At 45.2% G+C, this 25716-nt stretch overlaps 1 protein-coding gene across 1 annotated transcript in view; it reads left to right on the forward strand.

Annotated features, from left to right (window-relative positions):
- Nucleotides 1–25375, forward strand: part of LOC115092769 (disintegrin and metalloproteinase domain-containing protein 9-like) — a 461831-nt gene extending 436456 nt beyond the window's left edge. Inside the window, exon 11 of the mRNA XM_029604072.1 lies at nucleotides 24784–25375. Coding sequence (XP_029459932.1) covers nucleotides 24784–24981 — 198 coding nt within the window. The 3' untranslated portion in view covers nucleotides 24982–25375. The remainder of the gene's footprint in view (nucleotides 1–24783) is intronic.
- Nucleotides 25376–25716: the final 341 nt, after the last annotated feature.

Below are 25716 nucleotides of genomic sequence, written 5' to 3' on the forward strand. Positions count from 1 at the left end.
ATGGACAATAATGTCCATTACGTTTAAGAATGATCTATGACTAGGAATGCTTTATGACCACCGATTTATGCCTGATGCCTTATGACCACTGATTATTGTACATAGTCACTCATGTTCATAGTTATTTATCTTTCTATTTATTGATTTCTCTTTTTGCTTTGCCTCCTGTTAATTGTATCTCCACCAGTTATATGTAAGGGCTCCGCCCAAAAGTTCTTGTTTATTGTAAACCGATGCGATGTGCGAATGGCTATCGGTATAGAAGTGACTTTAAATAAATAAAATAAATAAATAAATAAATAATGTCTCTAGAAATGTAATCTTATCCACCATTAATAAGAATGAGCTGAAAATGGATAATTTAGAAATGCTCCAGTGTCAGCGCTTCTGATTTAAGAGAAAGTGTTGTGGCTTCCAGTGCTATGGATCAATATCTCAGTTCCAACACAGAACTAAACTTAAAATAATGGGAGGCAGTGATGAGGAGGGGGAGGGTGGGAGTAAGGGGGCTGTGTATGTAGATCCAGGTCAGAATCAGATGGTATACAAGTGCAAAAACTAATTATAGCTAGATATTCACTTGGATCCCAGGGAGTTTAATGTGATTACCATTAGACTAAGGGGGTCATTTTCTAAAGGGATCGCACGCAAAAAAGGGACTTTTCGCATGCGATACCTAGATCGGGGCTGGTTCTGGGTGGCGTCCGCACTGGAAGGAGAGGAGTCGGGGCTGCACCAGGGCGGACGCCGCAAAGACATCGCTGATGGCGAAAAGGTAAGGACCCTTATCGCCATCAGTAACGCGTCCAATAGCACCACCTTTCACAGTAGCGCTATTGGTTTGCGATAGCCGGCAGCGATTGTACCGCGGTGGTGCTATCGCTGCCGGCTTTCACAGGCCCGCCCCCTGCTCTGCCCCCCGGTACCACACGATTCACAGAACCACGTGACGATAGAAAATCTAGCCCTAAGAGGCTTATTACAAAGAGAGGACAAGGACTTCAAAGGTATCCAAAGCTTTACTTACATTGTGCAGATTAGTAATCTACTCCACCATTGTTGGCTGCTTTTAGTAAGAATGCACTGAAAACCGGAAGTGTTTTCAGTGCATTCTTACAGTGTTTTCAGTCAGGGCTTCTGATTGACATCAAAGAGGAGTTATTGTGGCTTCCTGCACTATTGATGTGGCTGCATGGAATGTGGCATTGAGATCTCTTATATAATTTACTTAGAAAAGCTCTAAAATGGTGTGGACTACTATCAATACAATAATATGAGCACTCATACTATAATTGCAAAAAGAAAAAATAAATAATTAAAAAAAAAAACAACTAAGAAAATAAAAGATAAAAAATAAAAATAGCTAAATAAAAATTGGACAAAGAGCTAAATTATAAAAGCCACTATTAAAAAACTATATTATAAAAAACACTAAAAAAACCACCACTATAATCGATCTCCTGATTCAACCCTATGGATGGTACGTATTGTATTTTAAAATTAATTCTTGTTCCAGTTTAAGTAAAGTAGTATTAATATTACCTCCTCTCGAGTTTGATAAAGGTTTAATCAGCATTACAAATTTCAAATCATTGAAAACAATACCAACTTATATTGTGTATTGAATCAACCTTTGTTTTCTATTTTTCTTTTAATAGCACTTCTATATTCAATAACTCTCTTATTGGAATTGCCTGGTTGTTTTCCCAATATAGAATTTGTTACAGAAACAGCGAACGACATAAACAACGCTGCTGCTCTTACAATTAGTAAAATTGTTGAGAACAAACGGTCTTGAATCATCATTAAATACTATTTTGTCTGTTTTTAAATTGACATCACATACAGAGCATGACCCACATGGGTAGTGACCACGTGGCTTGTTGTCTATTTTAGGTTCTTGTGGCAATGCTGATGGTACAAGTAAATCTCTAAGGTTATTGCTGCTTTTGTGGGCTATCATTGTATCTACATCTTTAAAGCAAGGAAGACACTGGACAACATTCCAATGTTTTCTCAAGATATTACAAAAATCACGTGATTTCTGAGTATAAAAAAGTGAACAAACAACCTTATTGTTTTTTTCTTTCTGTTTGGTTGTAATAGCTCTGTTCTATTTTTGTTCAGTACACGAGCACAAGCATCATCAACAATTCTTTCTGGGTAGTTTTTCTCTACAAATCTCAATTTCATTTCAATCGCTATCTCTTGAAATGTGACATCTATTGTGCAGAGTCTACGAAGTCTTAGAAACTGCGAGTATGACAGGTTGGCTACTAATGACCTATTGTGGCAACTATTAAATTCAAGTAATTTGTTCATATCAGTGGGTTTCCGATAGATGTTAGTAGTAAATGTACCTTGTTCTAAAGTGGACTATTTTAGAACAAATTGATCTGCCCTGCAGAGGTAGTGACATTCAAATTATTTTAAATAAGCGGGTACAGTTTTGGATCTTCCATTTTGGTACACTGTATCCTCGGGGCCTCAATGAAATTATCAATTGTTATTCTTTGATATAATGTTTCTAATTGATGCATGCACGTCATTTCTGCATTTATTAGAAATACTTCTGCCATCGCCATGTTTTTTAGGATTCTGTAGTAAGACAAAAGGATTGACTCGGGAAGAACAAAGATGAATGAGGAACACCTTTGAATGAAAGATTTGATTTTTTTCCAAGACGGCTTTCTTGAGAGCATTGGTGGATAAAGATTAAGTCCCCTGAAGCAGATGGACATCGAACATGGATTCATGTTAGGGTTTGAATAGATAAACTCTTGGCAAGATAAGTACTATTCGATTTCATAAATTCTCACGTTGTTATAAATATTGGTTGAATCTCGAGGAATTTATAATTCATGATTCACCTTTTTGACGGGTTACAACAATGTTTTTTAACAAGTTTAAAATTCAAAAAATTCAAAATTGATTTATATATTAATAAAGTAAAGTAGACTTAAACTAAGGAGCAGCCTCCATACTGATAAGCTGTTTCAGTGCCAGACCTACAAATTAAACAATTAATTTAATTCATTTGAGTCTTTAGTTTGTTGAAATATATGACCAGTGGACCATATTTTGGATTATACTTTAAAGGTCTCTGGATTTCTAAATCTCAGGGCTTTTTGTTTGGATTTACTATATGTGCATGCCATTATAGTTTAATCTATGGTCTGCACACTGAAGGCATTCCTTTTGTTGCGCGCCCTGTCTGTGCTCGGCCCGCACATGGGCCTGCTCACCTTTCAAACTCCACTGCAGGTCCCAGGTCAGCCTCCCCGGCAGCAGCTGCTAGCTTCTTCAGGCCTCGGCGTCCTGCGGCGGCGGTCGCTGGTCCTTCCTCAGCATGCCAGGCCTCACGGCTGGGCTTGGCATCCTCCATGGCATCGCCCCTCCCCCTGAGGTGCGCACGCGCGGACCGGCCGGTCCATTATAGGGCCGGGGGGGGTCCTAGCTCCACGGCATACCCTGATTGAACATCCTACTAAAGGAAGTTCCTGTCTGCACTTCCTTGCCTTGGCAATTGGGTTGACACTATGTGTGTACTGAGTTTGCCTCCGTGTCTCATAGCCTGTTCCAGCATCCTTGTGTTCTAGCCTTGTTCCAGCGTCCTCATGTTCCAGCTTCTGTCTGTTCCTGCATTCCCCCAGGTAGTACCGCTTGGACTGACTGGTACTGACCTTTGCCTGTCTCCTTGACCACGCTGATCGCTGCCTGGATTCTGTCCTTTCCCTGCCTCTTTGACCTCGTCTGACCTCTGGAACCTGACCCCTGCTTTAGCTGACTACTCTCGGACTGATCCTTGGAGCTTGACCCCAGCTTTCACTGACCGCTCTCAGACTGATCCTTGGAACTTGACCTCGGCTGTCCTTGACCACACCTCCTTGATTCTGGCCCTGCTCCTAGCCTTGTCATCACAGACACTGTACTGGCCTTCCTTGATACCTCAGGCCTCCAGTCAAGACATCGACAGCACACCCTTGATCCTGGTGGGCACACACCTATACTTCCTATCAGGGAGACCCTGCGAGGCCCACCTAACTCCAAGTGGCCCAGGTCCCCAAGGGTTCCACCCGGGGGGGGACTGCGGGCTTCCAGTGGTGAAGCTCCAGCTAGCCTCTGACTCCTCCTGTGCTCCACTACCTGGTGGCAGGTGCTTCCTGGGTCTGACCAGGGAGCCGTTGGGATGTGCAGCCAGAAAAGGTTCGTTGCATTCGTGATATGTATTCATCGGGGGTCATTTCCATTGCATTCGGACGTATGACGCCCCGATATGTTAATACGTGAATTTGTTTTCCGGTTCCCATTAAAGTCAATGGGGGAAGGATTTCCAGCCTATTTTTGGCTGCAGAATTGGGGTTTTATTATCAATTTTTAATGAAACTTCTGGGGAGCAATCATCAGAACAGGAAAACAGCTCCAAGGTACTTAGACTGTGGCAAAGTGGCATCAATAGCCTAAGGCACTGTAAAGGCGCAAAGGGGTACCAGAAGTGGCAAGAGTGCTTTAACAGGCACAAAGCAGCAGCGAGAGTGGCAAAAACACACCACAGCTTCAAAAGAGAGCACCGATAACAGATGCATGAACCCTCGGCAGCATGACAGGCAAAGTGGCAAGACAAGTGGCATTGATATCCTACAGCACAATGAAGGGGGAACATAGCAAACAGAAAGACTAGCACCAACACACTGAGAAACCATGATAGTGGCAAGAACACCACAAGGAGTTAAGTGAGTCGTCTGGTGTATGGCAGCAAGGCAGAGTGGCAGAAAGCTGATGGGGCAAGACAGGCTGGCAGAGCGGAGGTAGTCTGGTCCCTGTGGTTTTGATAGGGGAAAGACAGGCTGGCCAAGGAGAGAGTTCCCTTTCATTTGTGCAGGAAAGGGCTCCCTAGAACAGGTTCGCCCCTAGAGTGGTGTGTTTCCGCTGGCATCTAGTGAGCTGAGCTCCCGCTGGTCTTTTAAAATCTGGTGGACGTAGTAGATATACAAACGAGAATTATTATTATTTTTTTTTTTTTAATTGCATTTTAAGTTATTTACACAACATATCATTGTGAAATGAAAATTAGAATGATACATAACAATTATACCAGCAACTTTAGAAAAAACCCCAAAAGGTAAAATAAATATACTGTTTATATCATCCTGCTAATAAGAAATTGTGGGGGGGCAGATACATATACATTCTCTGAGCGAGAGAATCTAAGGAAAACTGAAAAAAGAATTTAATGGCGGATATGAGGAAGCCTACTTATTCCTACTGCACTGCTGATTCAGTTGCCTTATGTGAGTCTATGAAAAATCTTAATTGAGAAGGTTCAAAGAATACATAAACCAGATTTTGAAAATTAACTACGCATTTACATGGGTAACGAATAACAATTTTAGAGCAGATAGTTAAAGCTTCATTTCTTAATTCAATGAACTTTTTTCTCCTCTCCTGGGTTGACCGGGTAATATCGGGAAAGATCCAGATTTTCTGACCATAGTATTTTTCTTGTCGTTTCCGAAAGAACAACTTCATCACATTATTTTTTTCAGAAGCAAAAGCGAAGGTCACAAATAATACACCTCTATTTGTAACAGTGTCCTCTGTGGTTAATTCTAACAAATCTGAAATATTCATCTGTGCCGAGGGCTCTTCTTCCTCCTGGCCAACCTCACTTTTTTTCTTCGGAGGTAAATAATAAGCTTTAACAATCAACGGCAAAGCTTCCGATGGAATTTTCAATATCTCTGTCAGATATTTCTTAAATATATCAATAGGAGGCATTATAGGTATAACTGGGAAGTTTAGTACCCTCACATTTAAACTCCTAAGAGAATTCTCAATGTTTTCCACCTTTTTATTTAACACAGTCTCGTATTGCATCATAGTTAGTTGTTGTTTCTCTATATTTTTCATCTTGTTTTCCATCTCACTCACCGGGGCTTTCTCTCAATATCGGAGGTATATACCCTCCTAACTGAGCAGTTCCTCCCGTTTCTACCAGGGACTCTCCTCCTTCAACTTCCCGGTTCGACGGGGGGCTTTTAGGTGTTGACTCCCGATATTCGCCCTCTCGCAGGGGCGGGGACGGCGTCTCAGGAGCGCCAGGGCTAAGCGATATCTCATCTGCCTGGGCCGGGGACGTTCGCTCCTCACCCCGAACCATCGCGGCACTCGCTCCCGGCAAATTCGGCGTCGCAGCAAAGAAGGTCGGGATCGTACTCTGTCGAGCCACCATATCTGCCTGGCTCTCTCGGAGTCGGGCCTTCCGTTTCGTATGCGGCATTGGTAAGAGGAATCAAATTCAGAAGCTGAAAAATTCGGGCTCCTCAGCGCGACTTCCTCTGCTGCTCACTCAGACGCCATCTTGGACTCCGCCCCTCTCAAACGAGAATTATGAAGGCAGATGCGGAGGAGGTTTCCATGTGAACAGCGGTTCAACATGGGTCAGCGGGTGTTAAGAGATAGGCTGGCTACACCCAGGGAGAGTTCCATTTCCTTTGCACAGGAAAGGGCTCCCTAGAATGGGTTAGCCCCTAGAGTGTGGTGGTTCTGTTGGTGTCTAGTGAATACCCAGAAGTTACTGACTGTACTTATGCACTTCAGCTGATGACAAAGGAACTTGAAGAGCTCTCAGAAATAAGAAAACTGCCTCTGTAAACAATGGGAATACAGAGGATGAACTAGAGTACAACTACCAGCAGTTTTCTATAGCACTAGAAACATTAATGTGGCAACTAAGAAACATCTAGGGGAAATGGCCCGTATTATGAAGGTCATGAAAACTATATCCTAGCTCCAAGCTGGACAGACAGGTACAGCGTTAGAGGTCAAGGCCTGGTAGGGATGAAAGGCCTGGACGGACAGCCACAGCGTTAGATGTAGGGATGTAAGGCCTGGATGGACAGGCACAGCAGTCGAGGACAGAGTTCAATCCCAGCTAGGGACATAAGGCCGGGAAGGACAGGCAAAGCACTCGAGGACAGAGGTCAAGCACACCTAGGGATGTAAGATCTGCACGAACAGGCACAGCAGTCGAGGTCAAACCCTTGTAGGAACATAAGGACTGGACTGACAGGCACAGCAGTATAGGACGGAGGTCAATCCCACCTAGGGACATAAGGCCTGGACGGACAGGCAAAGTAATCGAGGTCAAACACTTTTAGGAACATAAGGCCTGGACAGACAGGCACAGAAGTCGAGGACAGAGGTCAATCCCACCTAGAGACATAAGGCCGGGATGGACAGGCACAGCAGTCGAGGTCAAATCCTTGTAGAAAAATAAGGCCTGGATGGACAGGCAAAGCAATGAAGGTCAAACACTTGTAGGAACATGAGGCCTGGAAGAACAGGCAAAGCAGTCAAGGTAAAACACTTGTAGGAACATAAGGCCTGGACTGACAGGCACAGCAGTCTAGGGCGGAGGTCAATCCCAGCTAGGGACATAAGGCCTGGACAGACAGGCAAAGCAATCGAGGACACAGGTCAATCCCACCTAGGGACATAAGGCCTGGACGGACAGGCAAAGCAATCGAGGTCAAACACTTGTAGGAACATAAGGCCTGGACGGACAGGTACAGCAGTTTTTTGGTACTTTAATTTATTTATCTTGCTATTTTCAAACTTTTCCAGCACTTCATAGTCGATTACACTCAGTGTAGGTAGTTCCCTATCCCCAGAGGGCTTACAATCTAAGTCAAACACTTGTAGGAACATAAGGCCTGGACAGACAGGCAAAGCAATCAAGGTCAACCACTTGTAGGAACATAAGGCCTGGACAGACAGGCACCGCAGTTTTTTGTTTTTTTAAATTTATTTATCTTGCTATTTTCAAACATTTCCAGCACTTCATAGTCAATTACACTCAGGTACTGTAGGTAGTTCCCTATCCCCAGCGGGCTTACAATCTAAGTCAAACACTTGTAAGAACATAAGGCCTGGACGGACAAGCACAGCAGTCGAGGACAGAGGTGAAGCACACCTAGGGAGATAAGGCCTGGACGGACAGACAAAGCAATCAAGGTCAAACCCTTGTAGGAACATAAGGATGGACAGATAGGCAAAGCAATCGAGGACAAACACTTGTAGGAACATAAGGCCCAGACGGACAGGCAAAGCAATCGAGGTCAAATACATGTAGGAACATAAGGCCCGGATGGACAGGCAAAGCAATCGAGGTCAAACACTTGTAGGAACATAAGGCCCGGACGGACAGGCAAAGCAATCGAGGTCAAACACTTGTAGGAACATAAGGCCTGGACGGACAGGGAAAGCAATCGAGGTCAAACTCTTATAGGAACATAAGGCCCCGATGGACAGGCAAAGCAATCGAGGTCAAACACTTGTAGGAACATAAGGATGGACGGATAGGCAAAGCAATCGAGGTCAAACACTTGTAGGAACATAAGAACTGGATGGACAGGCAAAGCAATCGAGGACAGAGGTCAATCCCAGCTAGGGACATAAGGCCTGGACGGACAGGCAAAGCAATCAAGGTCAAACACTTGTAGGAACATAAGTCCTGATCGGACAGGCACAGAAATCGAGGTCAAACACTTGTAGGAACATAAGGCCTGGAAGAACAGGCAAAGCAGTCAAGGTCAAAAACTTGTAGGAACATAAGGCCTGGACGAACAGGCAAAGCAGTCAAGGTCAAACACTTGTAGGAACATAAAGCCTGGACTGACAGGCACAGCAGTCGAGGACAGAGGTCAATCCCACCTAGGGACATAAGGCCTGGATTGACAGGCGCAGCAGTGGAGGACAGAGCTCAAGCACACCTAGGGAGATAAGGCCTGGACCGACTGGCAAAGCAGTCGAGGTCAAACCCTTGTAGGAACATAAGGCCTAGACAGACAGGCAAAGCAATCCAGGTCAAACACTTGTAGGAACATAAAGCCTGGACATACAGGCAAAGCAATCAAGGTCAAATACTTGTAGGATCATAAGGCCTGGACGAACAGGCAAAGCAGTCAAGGTCAAACACTGGTAGGAACATAAGGCCTGGACGAACAGGCAAAGCAGTCCAAGTCAAACACTTGTAGGAACATAAGGCCTGGACGAACAGGCAAAGCAGTCAAGGTCAAACACGAAGGAACATAAGGCCTGGATGGACAGGCGCAGCAGTGGAGGACAGAGCTCAAGCACACCTAGGGAGATAAGGCCTGGACCGACTGGCAAAGCAGTCGAGGTCAAACCCTTGTAGGAACATAAGGCCTAGACAGACAGGCAAAGCAATCCAGGTCAAACACTTGTAGGAACAGAAGGCCTGGATGGACAGGCAAAGCAATCGAGGTCAAACAATTATAAGAACTTAAGGCCTGGACGGACTAGCAAAGCAATCGAGGTCAAACACATGTAGGAACATAAGGCCTGGACGGACAGGCAAAGCAATCAAGGTCAAACACTTGTAGGATCATAAGGCCTGGACGAACAGGCAAAGCAGTCAAGGTCAAACACTTGTAGGAACAGAAGGCCTGGGCGGACTGGCAAAGCAATCGAGGTCAAACAATTGTAGGAACATAAGGCCTGGACGGATTGGCAAAGCAATTGAGGTCAAACACGTGACCTAGACGGACAGGCAAAGCAATCAAGGTCAAACACTTGTAGGAACATAAGGCCTGGACGAACAGGCAAAGCAGTCAAGGTCAAACACTTGTAGGAACATAAGGCCTGGACTGACAGGCACAGCAGTCGAGGACAGAGGTCAATCCCACCTAGGGACATAAGGCCTGGATGGACAGGCGCAGCAGTCGAGGACAGAGGTGAAGCACACCTAGGGAGATAAGGCCTGTACGGATAGGTACAGCATTCGAGGTCAAACCCTTCTAGGAACATAAATCCTGGACGGACAGGCAAAGCAATCGAGGTCAAACACTTGTAGGAACATAAGGCCTGGATGGACAGGCAAAGCAATTGAGGACAGAGGTCAATCCCATCTAGGGACAAAAATCCTGGACAGACAGGCAAAGCAATCGAGGACAGATGTCAATCCCAGCTAGGGACCTAAGGCCTGGACAGACAGGCAAAGCAATCAAGGTCAAACACTTGTACGAACATAAGGCCTGGACGAACAGGCAAAGCAGTCAAGGTCAAACACTTGTATGAACATAAGGCCGGGACGGACAGGCATAGCAGTCGGGGTTAGAGGTCAATCCCAGCTAGGGATATAAGGCCTGGACAGACAGGCAAAGCAATCGAGGTCAAACACTTGTAGGACCATAAGGCCTGGACGGACAGGCACAGCAGTTGAGGACAGAGGTCAGTCCCACCTAGGGACATAAGGCCTGGATGGACAGGCACAGCAGTCGAGGACAGAGGTCAAGCACACCTAGGGAGATAAGGCCTGGACGGACAGACACAGCAGTCGAGGTCAAACCCTTGTAGGAACATAAGTCCTGGACGGACAGGCACAGCAGTTTTTTGTTCTTTTAATTTATTTATCTTGCTATTTCAAACGTTTCCAGCACTTCCTAGTCGATTACAGTCAGGTACTGTAGGTAGTTCCCTATCCCCAGAGGGCTTACAATCTAAGTCAAACACTTGTAAGAACATAAGGTCTGAATGGACAGGCAAAGCAATGGAGGTCAAACCCTTGTAAGGCCTGGACAGTTGACAGTCAGGCACAGCGTTTGAGGTCAGGCCTTTGTAGGTACGTATGGCCTGGGCAGTGGACGGATGGTCAGGCACAGCATTTGAGGTCAGGTACATGTGCTGCAGTGCTTATATTATCTGGAGCATAGGAAGCAGTTGGAGCTGGTGCAAGGTTTTTAATTGCTTTTATTCATCTTGTCATTCACAGGGAAAATTTGGAAACCCAAGCAAGGGCAGGTTTACTTTCCAAAACACTAGCATTTCCATCATCTCTGGTGCCAGCCTTGAGCAGTGAGGGCTCATGATATCCCCTGTCATTGAAAAGACACGTTCACTGGGCACACTGGTTGGTGGACATGACAGATATCGCTGAGCCACTTTGGCTAGGTGTGACCAGACAGTGGACTTATGTGCCCAATATGCCAGCGGATCTGTCTGCATGTTCTCTATCGGCTCTGAGAGATACCGTGTCACTGACAGCTGTGCTGGTGTCTCCTTTGCTTGGGCGGGCTGAGAGTCACTCATGCCAGCAGCTTTCTCTCTCGCCTGTCGCACAACAGATACATTTTTATGGGCAACATGCCTTGGGCATTCTGAAGAGGAGGAGGAGGCACTATCTGTCACTGACACAGTCCTGCTCCTGCTTGGGCTAGTGCCTGCTGTTTCCACCTCTGCTTCAAGCCTAATCTGTCTCTGCCTATGTCGCTCCTGTTCACGGACTTTTGCTAACAGCAGGTCCTTCACCAATAAGAGACAATCGTACTGTAGGGCGAGTTTCCCTTTCACATGGGGATCACAGACAGTGGCAAGTATGTATCTGTTCTGTTAAAGGCCTTAATCTCTCTTTCACCTGCTGCTGCAAAACGTCCAGACAATGCAGCACCTCAACTGTCATTCCCTCTTCCTGTTTAAAGGCCTCCAAATGTTCATCCAGGAGATGAACTATAGGGATGATGTCAGCCAAGGTGGCACTTCTGGAACTCAGCTCCTCGGTGACATCCTTGAAGGGCTGCAGGCTTTTTACCAGCTGACTCATGACTAACCAATCATGATGTCCTAGGGGATTCTGCACACCTATGTCTATTGTACAAGAAATTTCATGAAGGGGTGTCTGCAGCTCCACTAACCTCTCCAGCATCGTAAACTTGGAATTCCACCAGGTGGCAATGTCTTGTATGAGACGCTTGTGAGGCATCTCCAAATCAGTCTGCTTTTGTCGGAGAACCTGCCCCGCCTTCACACTTCTGTGGAAGTGCGCTGCTATTTTCCTGCACTTCTCTATTAACCTATGCAGGTATTCATTCTCTTTGTCATTGGCATCCAACCCCAGAGCTGACTTCACTACCAGGCGCAGAGTGTGTGCAAAACATCGGATGTTCTTAAAGCGCCCGTCGTTTATTGCCTTAACCATGTTTGCACCATTGTCTGTGACAAAGAACCCTGCCTGAGTTTTCCTGTTTCGCTGGTGTAGTTGCCAGCCCTCCAGCATCTGTCTAATGCATGCTAGAATATTGGCTGCGGTATGGGCCTGGTCCGTCAGATGGGTGTGCAGTAAAGCCCACCTCCACCCTGATTCTTCTTCAGTAATAGAGCTGCTGGCTGCCCCTACCTCAGCCATGTCCCACCAGTGTGCTGTTAGAGAGAGGTAAGAGTGTGCAGCACTCATGGCGGTCCAGATATCGCAGGTGAAATGCACTCTCCCCTCTGCCTTAGCTAGCAGCGCTTGCATGCGACTGTGACACTGCTTGTACAGGCTGGGGATGACCTTTCTGCTAAATTTGGTTCTATAGGTGACTTTGTAATTTGGAATTACGACCTTCAGAAAACGCTTGAAACCCACATTCTCCACTAACTGCAAGGGCTGATCATCAAGGGCAATCATTTCCCCAATGCTCCTGGTTACAACTTTTGAGGCTGCCTGCCTCCTACCCCAGGATAGCTTTACCGCACTCCACCCCCATTTCCTCCATGGTGGATTGTCGCTTCTGCCACATGTCAGGGGGTTGCTGGCCTGCCACCTGACTACTAAGTTAACCACAAAATACTACTAAATAGTCTAGAAGAAATCGGACTACAAGGCAAAACATTAAACTGGTTCAGCTCATATCTAAAAAACAGGTTTTTCCAAGTTCAGATCAATAACACATTAGCAGAAAAAATCAACCTCAAAACAGGGGTTCCACAGGGATCAGCCTTGTCTGCATCCTTTTTAACATATACATGCTGCCATTATGCCACTTACTGGCAGGACTAGGAATTATACATTACATTTATGCTGACGATATCCAACTAATTCTAATGATAGATGACACAATAGAGAAAACATTAAATCTAGCTAACATGTACCTAGGCATTATAAAACAACTACTGACACAAATGGAACTTGTTATTAATATTGATAAAACAGAATTCCTACACCTAGAACGGAAAAATACTGAAATCAGCCAAACCTCAATAATCCTCAAAGACAACCAGAAAATCGAACTAGCTGGAAAAGTACGTAACCTTGGAATAATAATGGACCCTGAAATCAATCTAAAACAGCACATATCACTAAAAGTAAAGGAAGGATATGCAAAACTCATGGTACTAAGAAAACTAGAACCACTACTAACCCAAAATGATTTCCAAACAATTCTACAGGCACTAATTTTCTCCAGCACGGATTACTGTAATGCCCTGCTGCTAGGACTACCAAATACTATGTTAAGACCACTTCAAATACTTCAGAACACAGCAGCTAGAATACTAACCGGAAAAAGGAGGAGGGACCACATAACCGAAACCCTAGCGGAACTTCATTGGTTACCGATTGAACACAGAATTAAATACAAAACCCTATGTACCATCCATAAACTAATTCATGATGAGAAATCAGATTGGCTTAACACAGCATTACGGGTACACGTCCCACACAGGAATCTCCGATCAGCAAATAAAGCACTCCTAACCATCCCTTCAGTTAAAACAGCAAGACTAACCCAAGTGAGGGAAAGGGCCTTATCATTAGCAGGACCCACAATTTGGAACACAGTGACTCCAGAGATCAGATTACAAAGCGATCTCAAGGCATTTAAGAAAAGTTTAAAAACATGGCTTTTCAAACAGGCATTTTACAAGGAGACGGGAGAATAGAAATTATTCAGGAATAAGCAGATAAGCACCGACGCAAAGTACTTAGGACTATACAGTAGAGTAGTCTATGAACCCCTCATCACAACTAGCATATTGATAACACTATGTATGATAAATTTACCCGTAAAAGTACTTTCAGTACACTCGGTCATGATCCACTTCTCTAAAAATTATTTTGTCTAATGATATATTGTAACCGAACCTTTAACGGCACCTGTTAGAATGTACTATAGTACACTTTTACCTACATTAAATATGTGCCTACATGTAAACCGTTGCGATGGTGTATAACTTAGCGATGGTATAGAAAAGATTTTAAATAAATAAATACATAAATACTAGAAGGGGATGAGGTTGTGGGCTGACTCTGCTCCTTTTCAACCACTGCACACTGCTTGGAAGGGGTCCCCCGACTGGTACTGCCACCATCCCCAGATGGCAGTAATCTTGTTGGGTGTTGCCTCTTCATATGATGGTTCATGCCAAAATTAGATAGATGTCCCATTTGCTTGTCTCTGCTAATATCCCTGGCACAGTAATTACACGGAGCAAAACGCGGGTCTTCTGTCTCTTTAAAGTGGCTCCAGATCGCAGATGTCTTTCGTAATCCTCCCCTCTCTAAATCCTTGGGAGTGGAAGCTGCCACTGGAGCTGAGGTAGTGGGTGCACCCTGAGAAGCAATGCCAGGGAGGGCCTCAGTCACCCTTTGTGCCTGTGCTGACTGCTGTTCCTCCTCCTCCTCATCACTTTCATCTCTCCCCTGCTGCACTGAAGTGGAGGCTAAGACAGGACTAACTGATCCTCCCGAAGATTCTTCACCTATTACTTCTTCCATTTCTGATGAGAATCCCACACAAGAAGATTCTTCATCTGAATTAGAAGCAAACACAGTAACTGCGCTACCTTGTCAGCGCTAAGTGTTAGTCGAGACATCTGTCCCCATGCTGCTTTTGGGTGTCTACATTTTGTCTGGCATGACTCTGCCTCCCCTTCCCTCATCTCCAAAACTACAGGACCAGAAACATCATGGTCAGATTTCATTTTTTTCGGGATGGAACTGCTAGCACCTACAAAGAGTTTAGATTGCGACAGGTGCCTTTTTAAGTGTACTGGTGGTGTTGCACCAGTGTCTTTTGAAGTGCCTTCTCTGCCAGTCCCAATCACTCGACTGCATCTAGCTTTCCCTGACATTATGGATTTAATGTCACTGAGTAGTGCCTACCACTGCCCACTATCACGGTACTTGGCTGTGCACTAATGTGTGTGGTGTGCACACAGACGCTGCTTGCTTGTAAGCACAAAATAGGCAGACTCCCTGGGCACTTGACTGCACAGAATCACCCAATAATTAGTTTCAGTCTGTTAAAAATACCCACTGCCCACTGTCACGGTGCCTGGCTGTGCACTAATGTGTGTGCTGTGCACACAGACGCTGCTTGCTTGTAAGCACAAAAGAGGCAGACTCCCTGGGCACTTGACTGCACAGACCCACCCAATAATTAGGTTCAGTCTGTTAAACTAACCACTACCCACTGAAGCCCAGTGCACAGAGAGACTAAGTGACTTGAATTAAATCAACTCAGTTTAAAAAAGCTGGATTTCTTTTTAAAATAATATATCTCTCCCAGCCACCAAACAACACCCTAATGGTGAGTGCTAGCTGCTTCTCTCCCTGGCACAGCTTCTCTTCTCAATCAGATCACCTAAATAAACAGCTTGAAAGAAACAGGACTAGCTGGCACTGGCACTGCCGCAAAATAAAGAATAATTAGCTTTTTCTTTCCTTAACTAGCCTATCTCTTAGTGCAGCCTCCTCTTACCAAGCTCACCTCCCCACAGCATCGCTGGAAATAAAATGTGTGGCTCTCCTTGTGCTGATCTTTATATAGTGCTGGCTCATCAGTAAAATCGACAGAGAGGACTGAATGACAGCGCAATTGGCTGCATTCAGTGCATTTCACAAAATTTCAGTGTGGATACGCTGCATTCCGGTATCCATGCCGACCTGTCCGACCCTTTCATGTGAGTCACTGTGACTCACAGCAAAGGGTCAGACAGGTTAGCATGGATACCGGAATGTAGGGCATGGGCGCTGCCATTTTGTGAAAATCCTAAGCTACCTAGTAGCTAATGGGGGCAAAGAAAAGCACGCACCGCGGGGCGCACCAAATTAAACGGATAATAAGTTACATACGTGGGGATTCGTGATGCAATTTGCCTCCCCACGTATATAACGAATATGGCAAGATACGTTTCGGATTGCCAATATGGCGAAAACGAATTCACACCCCTAGGGAGCCATTCTCCACTGCTCCAGGACAAGGGTCCACCTCCAAGTGCAACACCTTTTTAGTATGTTGACTGGTACATGGGATAATTTTTTAACTTTTCATATCTGTATGTTAACATTATATAGTGCTGAGAACTGTCCTCTCACCTTCAGACCTGACTAAGAGCATAAGAAATTGCCATGCTGGGTCAGACCAAGGGTCCATCAAGCCCAGCATCCTGTTTCTAACAGAGGCCAAACCAGGCCACAAGAACCTGGCAATTACCCAAACACTAAGAAGATAACATGCTACTGATGCAATTATAGCTGTGGCTATTCCCTAAGTAAACTTGATTAATAGCCGCTAAAGGACTTCTCCTCCAAGAACTTATCCAAACCTTTTTTGAAGCCAGCTACACTAACCACATCCTATGGCAACAAATTCCACAGCTTTATTGTGCGTTGAGTGAAAAAGAATTTTCTCCGATTAGTCTTAAATGTGCTACTTGCTAACTTCATGGAATGCCCCCTAGTCCTTCTTTTATTCGAAAGTGTAAATAACCGAGTCACATCTACTCATTCAAGACTCTCATGATCTTAAAGACCTCTATCATATCCCCCCTCAGCCGTCTCTTCACCAAGCTGAACAGCCCTAACCTCTTCAGCCTTTCCTCATAAGGGAGTTGTTCCATCCCCTTTATCATTTTGGTTGCCCTTCTCTGTACCTTCTCCATCGCAACTATATCTTTTTTGAGATGCGGCGACCAGAATTGTACACAGTATTCAGGGTGCGGTCTCAACATGGAGCGATATAGAGGCATTATGACATTTTCCGTTTTATTAACCATTCCCTTCCTAATAATTCCTAATATTCTGTTTGCCTTTTTGACGGCTGCAGCACACTGAGCCAACAATCCCAAAGCATTATCCACTATGATGCCTAGATCTTTTTCCTGGGTGGTAGCTCCTAATATGGAACCTAACATTGTGTAACTACAGCAAGGGCTATTTTTCCCTACGTGCAACACCTTGTACTTGTCCACATTAAATTTAATCTGCCATTTGGATGCCCAGTCTTGCAAGGTCCTCCTGTAATGTATCACAGTCCGCTTGTGATTTAACTACTCTGAATAATTTTGTATCATCCACAAATTTTTTTTTTTTATTATATTTTTATTGACACTTTCCAATCATATAATACAACCGGAATATTACTAACACAGCATGTAACTATGCACACATTACAATAAACCGTCCACATTATACCATAGTATCCTTTGCTTTTCTGTTTTTCCCCCCCCTCCCGCTCCCTATGTGGTATCTATAATATCCCCATAACAGCTAGCCCACCCAACCTGTCACCTTACACCCTCACCCTATTTCTCAGTGTGGGCATTTCCCCCATATTCCCTCACCGAATACCTTGCCTAGAGGGTAAACAGCGGTCCCGGTTCCCAACCAGCAGGTCTCTCTCTTATCACAATGTATACTCAGTCCCCTTCAGTAAGTCCTATACCACCGCAAAAACGGTTCCCAAGTGATAACATGCTTGTCCATTTTATCTTGATGTTGAGCTCTAATATAAGACCAGTAATGCATTAGCCAAAGTCTCTGTGTAACAGTAGTCAGGGTAGGCACTTTCTCTGATTTCCAATGCACAGCTAACTCGAGTCGTGCCGTGCTAAGAATGTGATGCAACAAAGTCCGCTTGGGGCCCGTCCAGGAGTCCGGATATGCAGATAATAAGTATATCTCTGGGCGTAATACTACCCGGATAGAAAACAGCTGGCCCACCATTTTCTGCATTTGTTGCCAATATAGTTTAATTTTAGGACATAGCCACCAGATATGCAGAAATGTCCCTTCTTCACCACAGTTCCGCCAGCATTGTGCCCCTTGAGCGGGATATATTTTATGAAGTTTAGATGGGGTAAGATACCATCTGGTCAGAATTTTGTAATTAGTTTCTGTTAGTTTAGATGAGATAGATCTTTTTGACAGATTTTCGAAGCATCGCGTCCACTGAGTAGCTGTCCAGTTTAATAGTAACTCCTTCTCCCATTGCCCCTGGAAGCGAGCCTCTATCGCTGTCGAGTCCCGCATCCAAATATATATATTGGAGATAACTCCTTTGGCCTCCGCGCTGGGGCTGCACATGGCTTCAAAGGCCGTCTTCTGTCGAATCACTCCTTGATGCAGGTGCGGTGCCTGGATGCAGTGTCTTAGTTGCAAATAGTAATAAAATTCCGTTACTGGTAGTCCATAAAGACGCTGGAGCTCCGCAAACGGTAACATACCCTGCGGGGCGCAGGGTATGTTACCTGCCCATAATACCAGAGCCCCCACCGCCCCCACCTACTGGGTCTATTTCCCTCCTGGCAGACCCATGTCTTGTCCTTATACAAGCCAAGTGGGAGGAGAGGTGTAATCAGACCGGGGCCCGACAATTTGGATCGACATTTCTGCCATATTTTTACAGTAACTCGGGTAAAGGGGTTACACAGATCCTTATTGGAACTGTACCACGGCAGCCCCCACACTCTATGTAACAGGGGCTCCCCCCTGCATGAATCCTGTTCAATCTTTACCCATTGTTTCATGTCCACCCCCGCTTTCCAGTCATAAAGAACTCTTAATTGGGCAGCTTGAAAATACCACATAAAATTCGGTATCGCTAAGCCCTCCCGCTCTCTGGAGCTCCATAGTATCTGTCGGGAGATCCGTGGTGGCCTCCTTTTCCAGATAAAATGGAAAATTTTAGTATGTAGTTTTTTCAAAAACTTCGTTGGTACATCTATGGGCAATGTCTGAAACAGGTAAAGCCATCTAGGCAATACATTCATTTTAATAGTGGCAACTCTGCCCAGCCAGGTCAATCGGTAAGGATTCCACACCTCAAGATCCCTACCAATTTGTCCATCAGGGGTACATAATTTAATTGGAACAATTGCGTCCAGCTCGCATGTAACGTTATACCCAGGTACTTTAATCCCTTTTTGGCCCACTTAAAAGGAAAGTGGGCTTGAAGACTATCTATTTGACTCGTCATGAGTGTTAAATTCAGGAGTTCCGACTTAGTCATATTAACTTTAAAGCCAGAGAGTACCCCAAAGCTCTCGATCTCCCTGATTAAAATTGGTAGAGTCAATTGCGGAGCGGCTATGGAAAACAATATATCATCCGCAAACAGCGAGATTTTATATTGTTCCCCTCCACTAGTAATCCCTTTAATGTCCCCCTGCTGTCGAATCCGAGCTGCAAAAGGCTCCAGGAATAACGCAAACAGCAGCGGCGATAGGGGGCACCCCTGTCGTGTACCTCTACCTAGCGCAAAAGGAGGAGAGTAAATCCCATTAACTTTAATACACGCCTTCGGGGAAGCATACATTGCCTGAAGCCAGGTGCAAAAATTATCCCCAATGCCCAATTTTCGCAAGACCGCAAACAGAAAATCCCAATTCACCCTGTCGAAGGCTTTTTCTTCATCGACCCCAAGTAGGTCTGCGGGGACCTTCTGTTTCTGTGCTATCCACATTAAATTAACTACTTTCCGAATATTGTCCCCAGCCTGGCGTCCCGGTATAAAACCAGCCTGGTCCGGGTGTATGAGCAAGGGCATAACCAGATTTAATCTATGGGCTAAAATTTTGGCCAGGATCTTTAAATCCACATTAAGTAACGAGATAGGTCGGTATGACCCACATACCGTTTTATCTTTACCAGGTTTAGGGATTACCGTGATACCAGCCAGTTCCATTGTTTCAGGCAGGGTAATCGTGCTCAGAATATCATTATATACTTTTTGTAAGTGCGGTACCAGGGCATCTTTAAACTTTTTATAAAAGAGGCCCGTAAACCCATCTAACCCTGGTGCCTTTTGGGGTTTAAGACTGGCTATAGCATCCGCTATCTCCCCTCTAGTAATAGGTTTATCCATAATCTGAGATTGCTGGCCAGTCAGGGCCGGCAACCGAACCCCCTGCAGATAGTCCTCTATCAAGTCCCGTGAAATCTGCGGGCCCGCTGCATACAATTCCTGGTAAAACTGAGCGAACCGGTTCCGTATTCCTTCATTATCCCAGATACATTGTCCCTTTATGTCTTTAATCTTTAGTATAGTACTCTGTGAAACTTGTTGTTTTAATTGCCGGGCCAACAGCCTTCCTGGTCTATTACCCTCAATAAAATATGTCCCCCTCCTCTGATCTAGCCTATCCGCTATCTCCCCATCCAAAATAACTTGTAATTCATGTCGTTTCTTATCCAAGTCTCTAAGTGTATGCCACCCTCCGTCTGTTTTATGTTTCCGTTCTAAGCGGGCTATGTCCTGAAGTAGTTCCCCTTGCGCCTTTTGGTGCTCCCTGCAGTCAGAGGCTTCCTTAGCGATTAATTTGCCTCGCAGGACCGCCTTAAAGCAATCCCATATAGTCCTGGTAGGGATCTTCTCAGTCTCATTCAACTCAAAGTATTCCTGGATATCCTGATGGAGGGTTTCGCAAAACTTCGAGTCAGCCAGTACCCTCTTATTTAGCCTCCAGATCCTAGGTTTCAGTTCCTCCCGTACCAGGCCAAAGGTACCCTGGATGCTAGCATGGTCAGACCATACAATGTTCCCTATCCTCGTGTCCTTACAGCACAAGTACCAGTGCTTACTCCCCAATAATAAATCAATGCGAGAGTATGTGTCATGAACTCTAGGATAGAAAGTATAGTCCCTCTCAGTGGCATGTTGCACCCGCCACATATCCACCAATCCTCAATGTTCCATCAAAGTTTTCAAACGTACCCTATGGGCATTGCCGCCCCCTCGTTTCCAGTTACTATGATCTAACTTAGTATTTAAGAGAGTATTAAAATCCCCTCCCAATAACAGGGCTCCCTGGATGAACCCGCTTAAGGTTTGTTCTAGTTGAACAAAGAATTCCCCTTGCTGCTGATTTGGAGCATATATATTTACAAACGTAACCAGAACATTATCTACTTTAGCCACCACCGCAATAAATCTACCCTGTTTGTCTTTTTTACATTCCAGTATTTCAACTCGGAGGCTTTTAGCGAACAAAATACCCACTCCCCCCGTTTTTTTTCCCTCCCCATTTGAGGCTAACAAAATGTGGGGGAATGCAGGATCCTTCAGCAGTTTCTCATCTTTTCTGAGTAAATGTGTTTCTTGTATAAAATATATGGAGGCTTTTAAGGCCTTCGCCTCATTAAATAATAATTGACGTTTTCTGGGATGATTCAGCACTTTCACATTTAGGGACACCACCCTAAAATCAGTCATCACATCCCATGCTCCGCTTCTGCTTCAGTTGCCTGTCCATAAGCAGACACATTATGCCGCTAGTGTAACCCCCTCCCTTCAGACCAATAGATACCACATAAACCCCCCTACAGTTCCCTCCCCCCTCCCTATTCATCAATAATGAGGTCCGTACCCTCATTCTTTCCAATAAGGAGGAATGACATCAACCAGTGTAGCGTATATGATACCCTTATTAAACCTTGCTATCTACCTATGCAAACTTTTGAAACTGACCCTCTCCAGGCCCTCCATCTTCATTAAAACATTGCCCCCCCTCACCCACAACTAATGCAGTCTCTCCACAGTATGAACAGCAGGGAATTAAACTCAGTCCAATTTTGAGAACACACTTTTCCCGACCAGTCATCTGTATCTGCAGCTCCTAAGAAGATCTCTGAATGCGCAGCCTCTCCTTCTGCTCAGAGCCGGTCAGGTGGCCGCATCCGCCGGGCGCTCCTTATTGCCTTCCTGCCTTCGCAACCTCTTCCCTCCTTTGCCAGCACGTTGCCATCTGGGGCCAGGCTCAATTCTACCTGTCGGATCCCCCAGCTCATGCCCTTTTATGGCTATGCCATGTTGCCTCAAAAATTTTTCTGCCACATCTGGTCTCTTTGCCACGCAGGAATCACCCGATATATTGAACAATATCCCAAATGGGTACAGCCATCTATAGCGTATGTTCTCTGCTCTCAGTGTTTCCGTAATGCTTTTCTTCTCTCTGCGCTTCTGCAGCGTAACTGAGGACAAGTCATTAAATAGTTGGATGGCCGATCCCTTCCATTTAATCTGTCCCATACCCCGTGCCTTAGTCATAATTAGCTCCTTGATGGGGAAGTTATGAAGGCATGCCACGATATCCCGGGGTTTATTGTTAACCGGCTTACCCAGTGCTCTGTGCGCTCTGTCAATTGCAATATTTTCTTCCACCGGTTTTTGAGTTTCTGCTCCCAGCACTGCACGGCAAATATCCTGCACCAATGCCACATAGTCCAGGGTCCCCTCCACTTCTGGGACCCCCCTTATGCGGATGTTGCATCTCCTCTGCCTATTTTCTAATTCCTCTATTTTAGTGAGCAATTCTTCCCTGGCTAATTGTAGTTTCTGTATCTCAGCGCCATGTTGTTGCAGGGCCTCCGCTTGCTCATCAGCTCCCTGTTCCACCACGTGGAGCCTCTCTCCCAACTCCTCCACTTCTACGCGGAGAGCTCCCATACTGTCCTTAATTTCTGCCTTTAAGGATTGAATGATCTCTTGTTTTACCTCCTGGAGCCACGTTTTTATCTCGGGTGCTGCCGGAGTGCTTCCAGGGCTCAGGTTCGATTTTTCCCCCGTGCCCGGGTCCTCCTCCGCCGCCATTTTGTCTGCTTCTTCCTCACCCCGTTTGCTCTGGCACGCATCTGCACCTCCGTAAGAGAATTCAGTCAGGTTGATTGCCCGGCGGCGAGTCGCCATTAGCTGCCCCCGTACAAGCAATTAGTCCGGGCAGCCGGAGGGTCCGTTTCGCTATCTTTTTAGCCCGTTTTAATGCGGGGCTACACGGAGCTCCGCGGTTAAGCTGCCGCTCGCATCGGGTGACGTCACTTCCTCCATCATCATCCACAAATTTGATAACCTCACTTGTCGTATTCCTTTCCAGATCATTTATATAATTATTGAAAAGCACTGGTCCAAGTACAGATCCCTGAGGCACTCCACTGTTTACCCTTTTCCACTGAGAAAATTGACCATTTAATCCTACTCTCTGATTCCTGACTTTTAGCCAGTTGTAATCCACAAAAGGACATCGCCTCCTATCTCATGACTTTTTAGTTTTCTTAGAAGCTCTCATGAGGGACTTTGTCAAATGCCTTCTGAAAATCCAAATACGTTACATCTACTGGTTCACCTTTATCCACATGTTTATTAACCCCTTCAAAAAAAATGAAGCAGATTTGTTAGGCAAGACTTCCCTTGGGTAAATCCATGTTGACTGTGTTCCATTAAACCATGTCTTTCTATATGCTCTACGATTTTGATCTTGAAAATAGTTTCTACTATTTTTCCCGGCACTGAAGCCAGGCTCACTGGTCTATAGTTACCCGGATTGCCCCTGGAGCCTTTTTTAAATATTGGGGTTATATTGGCCACCCTCCAGTCTTCAGGTACAATGGATGATTTTAATGATAGGTTACAAATTTTAACTATTAGATCAGAAATTTCATTTTTTAGTTCCTTAAGTATCCTTGGATGCATACCCTAGGTACTGAATCACCTCCTGGTGATTTGCTACTCTTTAGTTTGTCAATCTGGCTTACTACATCTTCCAGGTTCACAGTGATTTAATTCAGTTCGTCTGACTCATCACCCCTGAAAACCATCTCCGGAACTGGTATCTGGTATCTCCCCAACATCCTCATTAGTAAATGAAATTTTCTTTGCCTGAATTCCTATTCAACCAAATGACTTTAATATGATAGATGAGCTTGCAGAGCACCAGATCTAGAGTCAATAAGTGACCCTTTTCAAGAGTGTATGCAGATAATTGGTTACCTTAGCAACTAGGCAGGCAGTGTTAACAAAAACAATATGTTTGGAAGTAGGGTGGCCAACTGCCTGGTTTTGGACCAGACAGACCAGTTTTTAAACCAACTGTACAGTGTCCGGTTCCAAAGGTAACCGGACACTGTAATGTCCAGTTTGCTACACGAACCCTTGCCTAACCTGATATTCAGAAGGAGAGGGGATGATCAGCATATTCCAACCTGCCCCATGAAAGTGGCCAAAGGAGTAAGATGCCTGTCACTCAGCAATCCTGCCAATCAATTCACTACCCTTGAATGAGGGTAGATGCATTAGCCAATCAGCAATCCTGACAATCAGTTCACTCCCCTTGGGTGAGGGGCAGATGCGTCAGCCAATTACCTATGGTGCTATGCAGCCAATGGAAGAAGGTGCAGATCGGTATTAGGAGTTCATGTTTCTGACTGTCCGTGAAATTAATAGAGCTGGGATGCCATGGAGGGATACCTGCAGGCAGGCTGTGAAGACATAGGGTGATGGTGCGTCAGACTTGTACTCCATTTCTGTCATGGTACTGGGTGCAAGTGAATTTCTATAGGGTGGCCCGGTCTATTTGAGAGAAAGCATGTGCTTGTCTGTGTATGAGAAAGGGAGAGAGAAAGAGAATATGTGTACCTGAATAAGAGAGCATGAATAGCAGGAACTGGGGAGGGGGGGGGGGGGGGTACTTAGTACGAATGCAGGTTGAAGAGCATTAGGAACAAATTTATGTAAATGAAGGTCCCCTCCCCTTCCAGTGTCCAGACAAAGTCTGTAGAAATGTTGGCCATCCTATTTGGAAGGGGTAAACGATTTATATTTTCACAGGAGTATCAGGATATACAGAAAGAGGAGTGGAGGACCTGAATTGATTGTGAACATAGACATTCTTTAGACACTTACTCACCTATGATGTGAAATATCAACAAATACATGTTTACTGTTGCAGGTAGCCAAGATGAGGCACAGGCTGTGCCAAATGACCTGCAAAAGCCACAACATCGTATTTAACAACTGCCTAATACTTCAGAGGGGGAAGATAAACTACATGAAGGCACCCATGGGTGAAGAGCAGCCACAACCATCAGGCGAGCCACAGCAAGAGTCTGAGGATGTGATACCAGAGGGGCCAGTGGAGGAAGAGTAGCAAGCTGGCCTTGATACCTCAACAGAGGAGGAGGAGGGTGCAGAACACCCATAGATGGAGGCCAAGCCAGCAGAGTATCTCCTGATCAAGCTGAATGCTAAAATGCTTGATGTAGCCGCATTGCGTCCTGAACTCCACAGCGTATAGGAGGTGATTCAGCAAGAGGGACAAATGCTAAGGGAGAAACTGAGAGGCTTGCACCAGGAAATGGCAGAACAAACTGCTGTATGGAGGGAGCTGCTCATCAGATTGCCCCTTTGGCAGCTACAGTCTCCACCAGCGGTCCCTAACAAACCAGCCACACCCTCCTGCAGCAACCTACATGAAGAGCCAGGTCCTGTGCCCTCTGATGGACCATCAATAAAGAGGAGTGCAAGTCACAGCGTGTCCAGTGCACCCCCCCCCCCCCCCCCCGGGCCCAAGAAAGGGAAAGTGTGCCCAAAAGACCCATTAAATTTAATCTGTACAGCATTGCTATTTGCACCTCACACATTAATAAATTCATTGTCAAATATGAAAATATCTTTCTATCAGAATGTTCCTTTCCTCTATAGCCTGTCTTTGACTGTGGTGACATATCACTTGCAATTTCTCCTGACTGAGTTTCTTGTTGCTTTTTCTCTTCCTCTTCATCTGTATTCTCATCTAGTCCCTTTGAAGGAGGCATACATCTAGTTTTGGCCAAGTTATGTAGCATACAGCAATGCAGCTCAGAGCAATGCACACTGCACTACA

The sequence above is a fragment of the Rhinatrema bivittatum genome, chromosome 5 (assembly GCF_901001135.1).
Source record: "Rhinatrema bivittatum chromosome 5, aRhiBiv1.1, whole genome shotgun sequence".
Classification (NCBI taxonomy): domain Eukaryota; kingdom Metazoa; phylum Chordata; class Amphibia; order Gymnophiona; family Rhinatrematidae; genus Rhinatrema; species Rhinatrema bivittatum.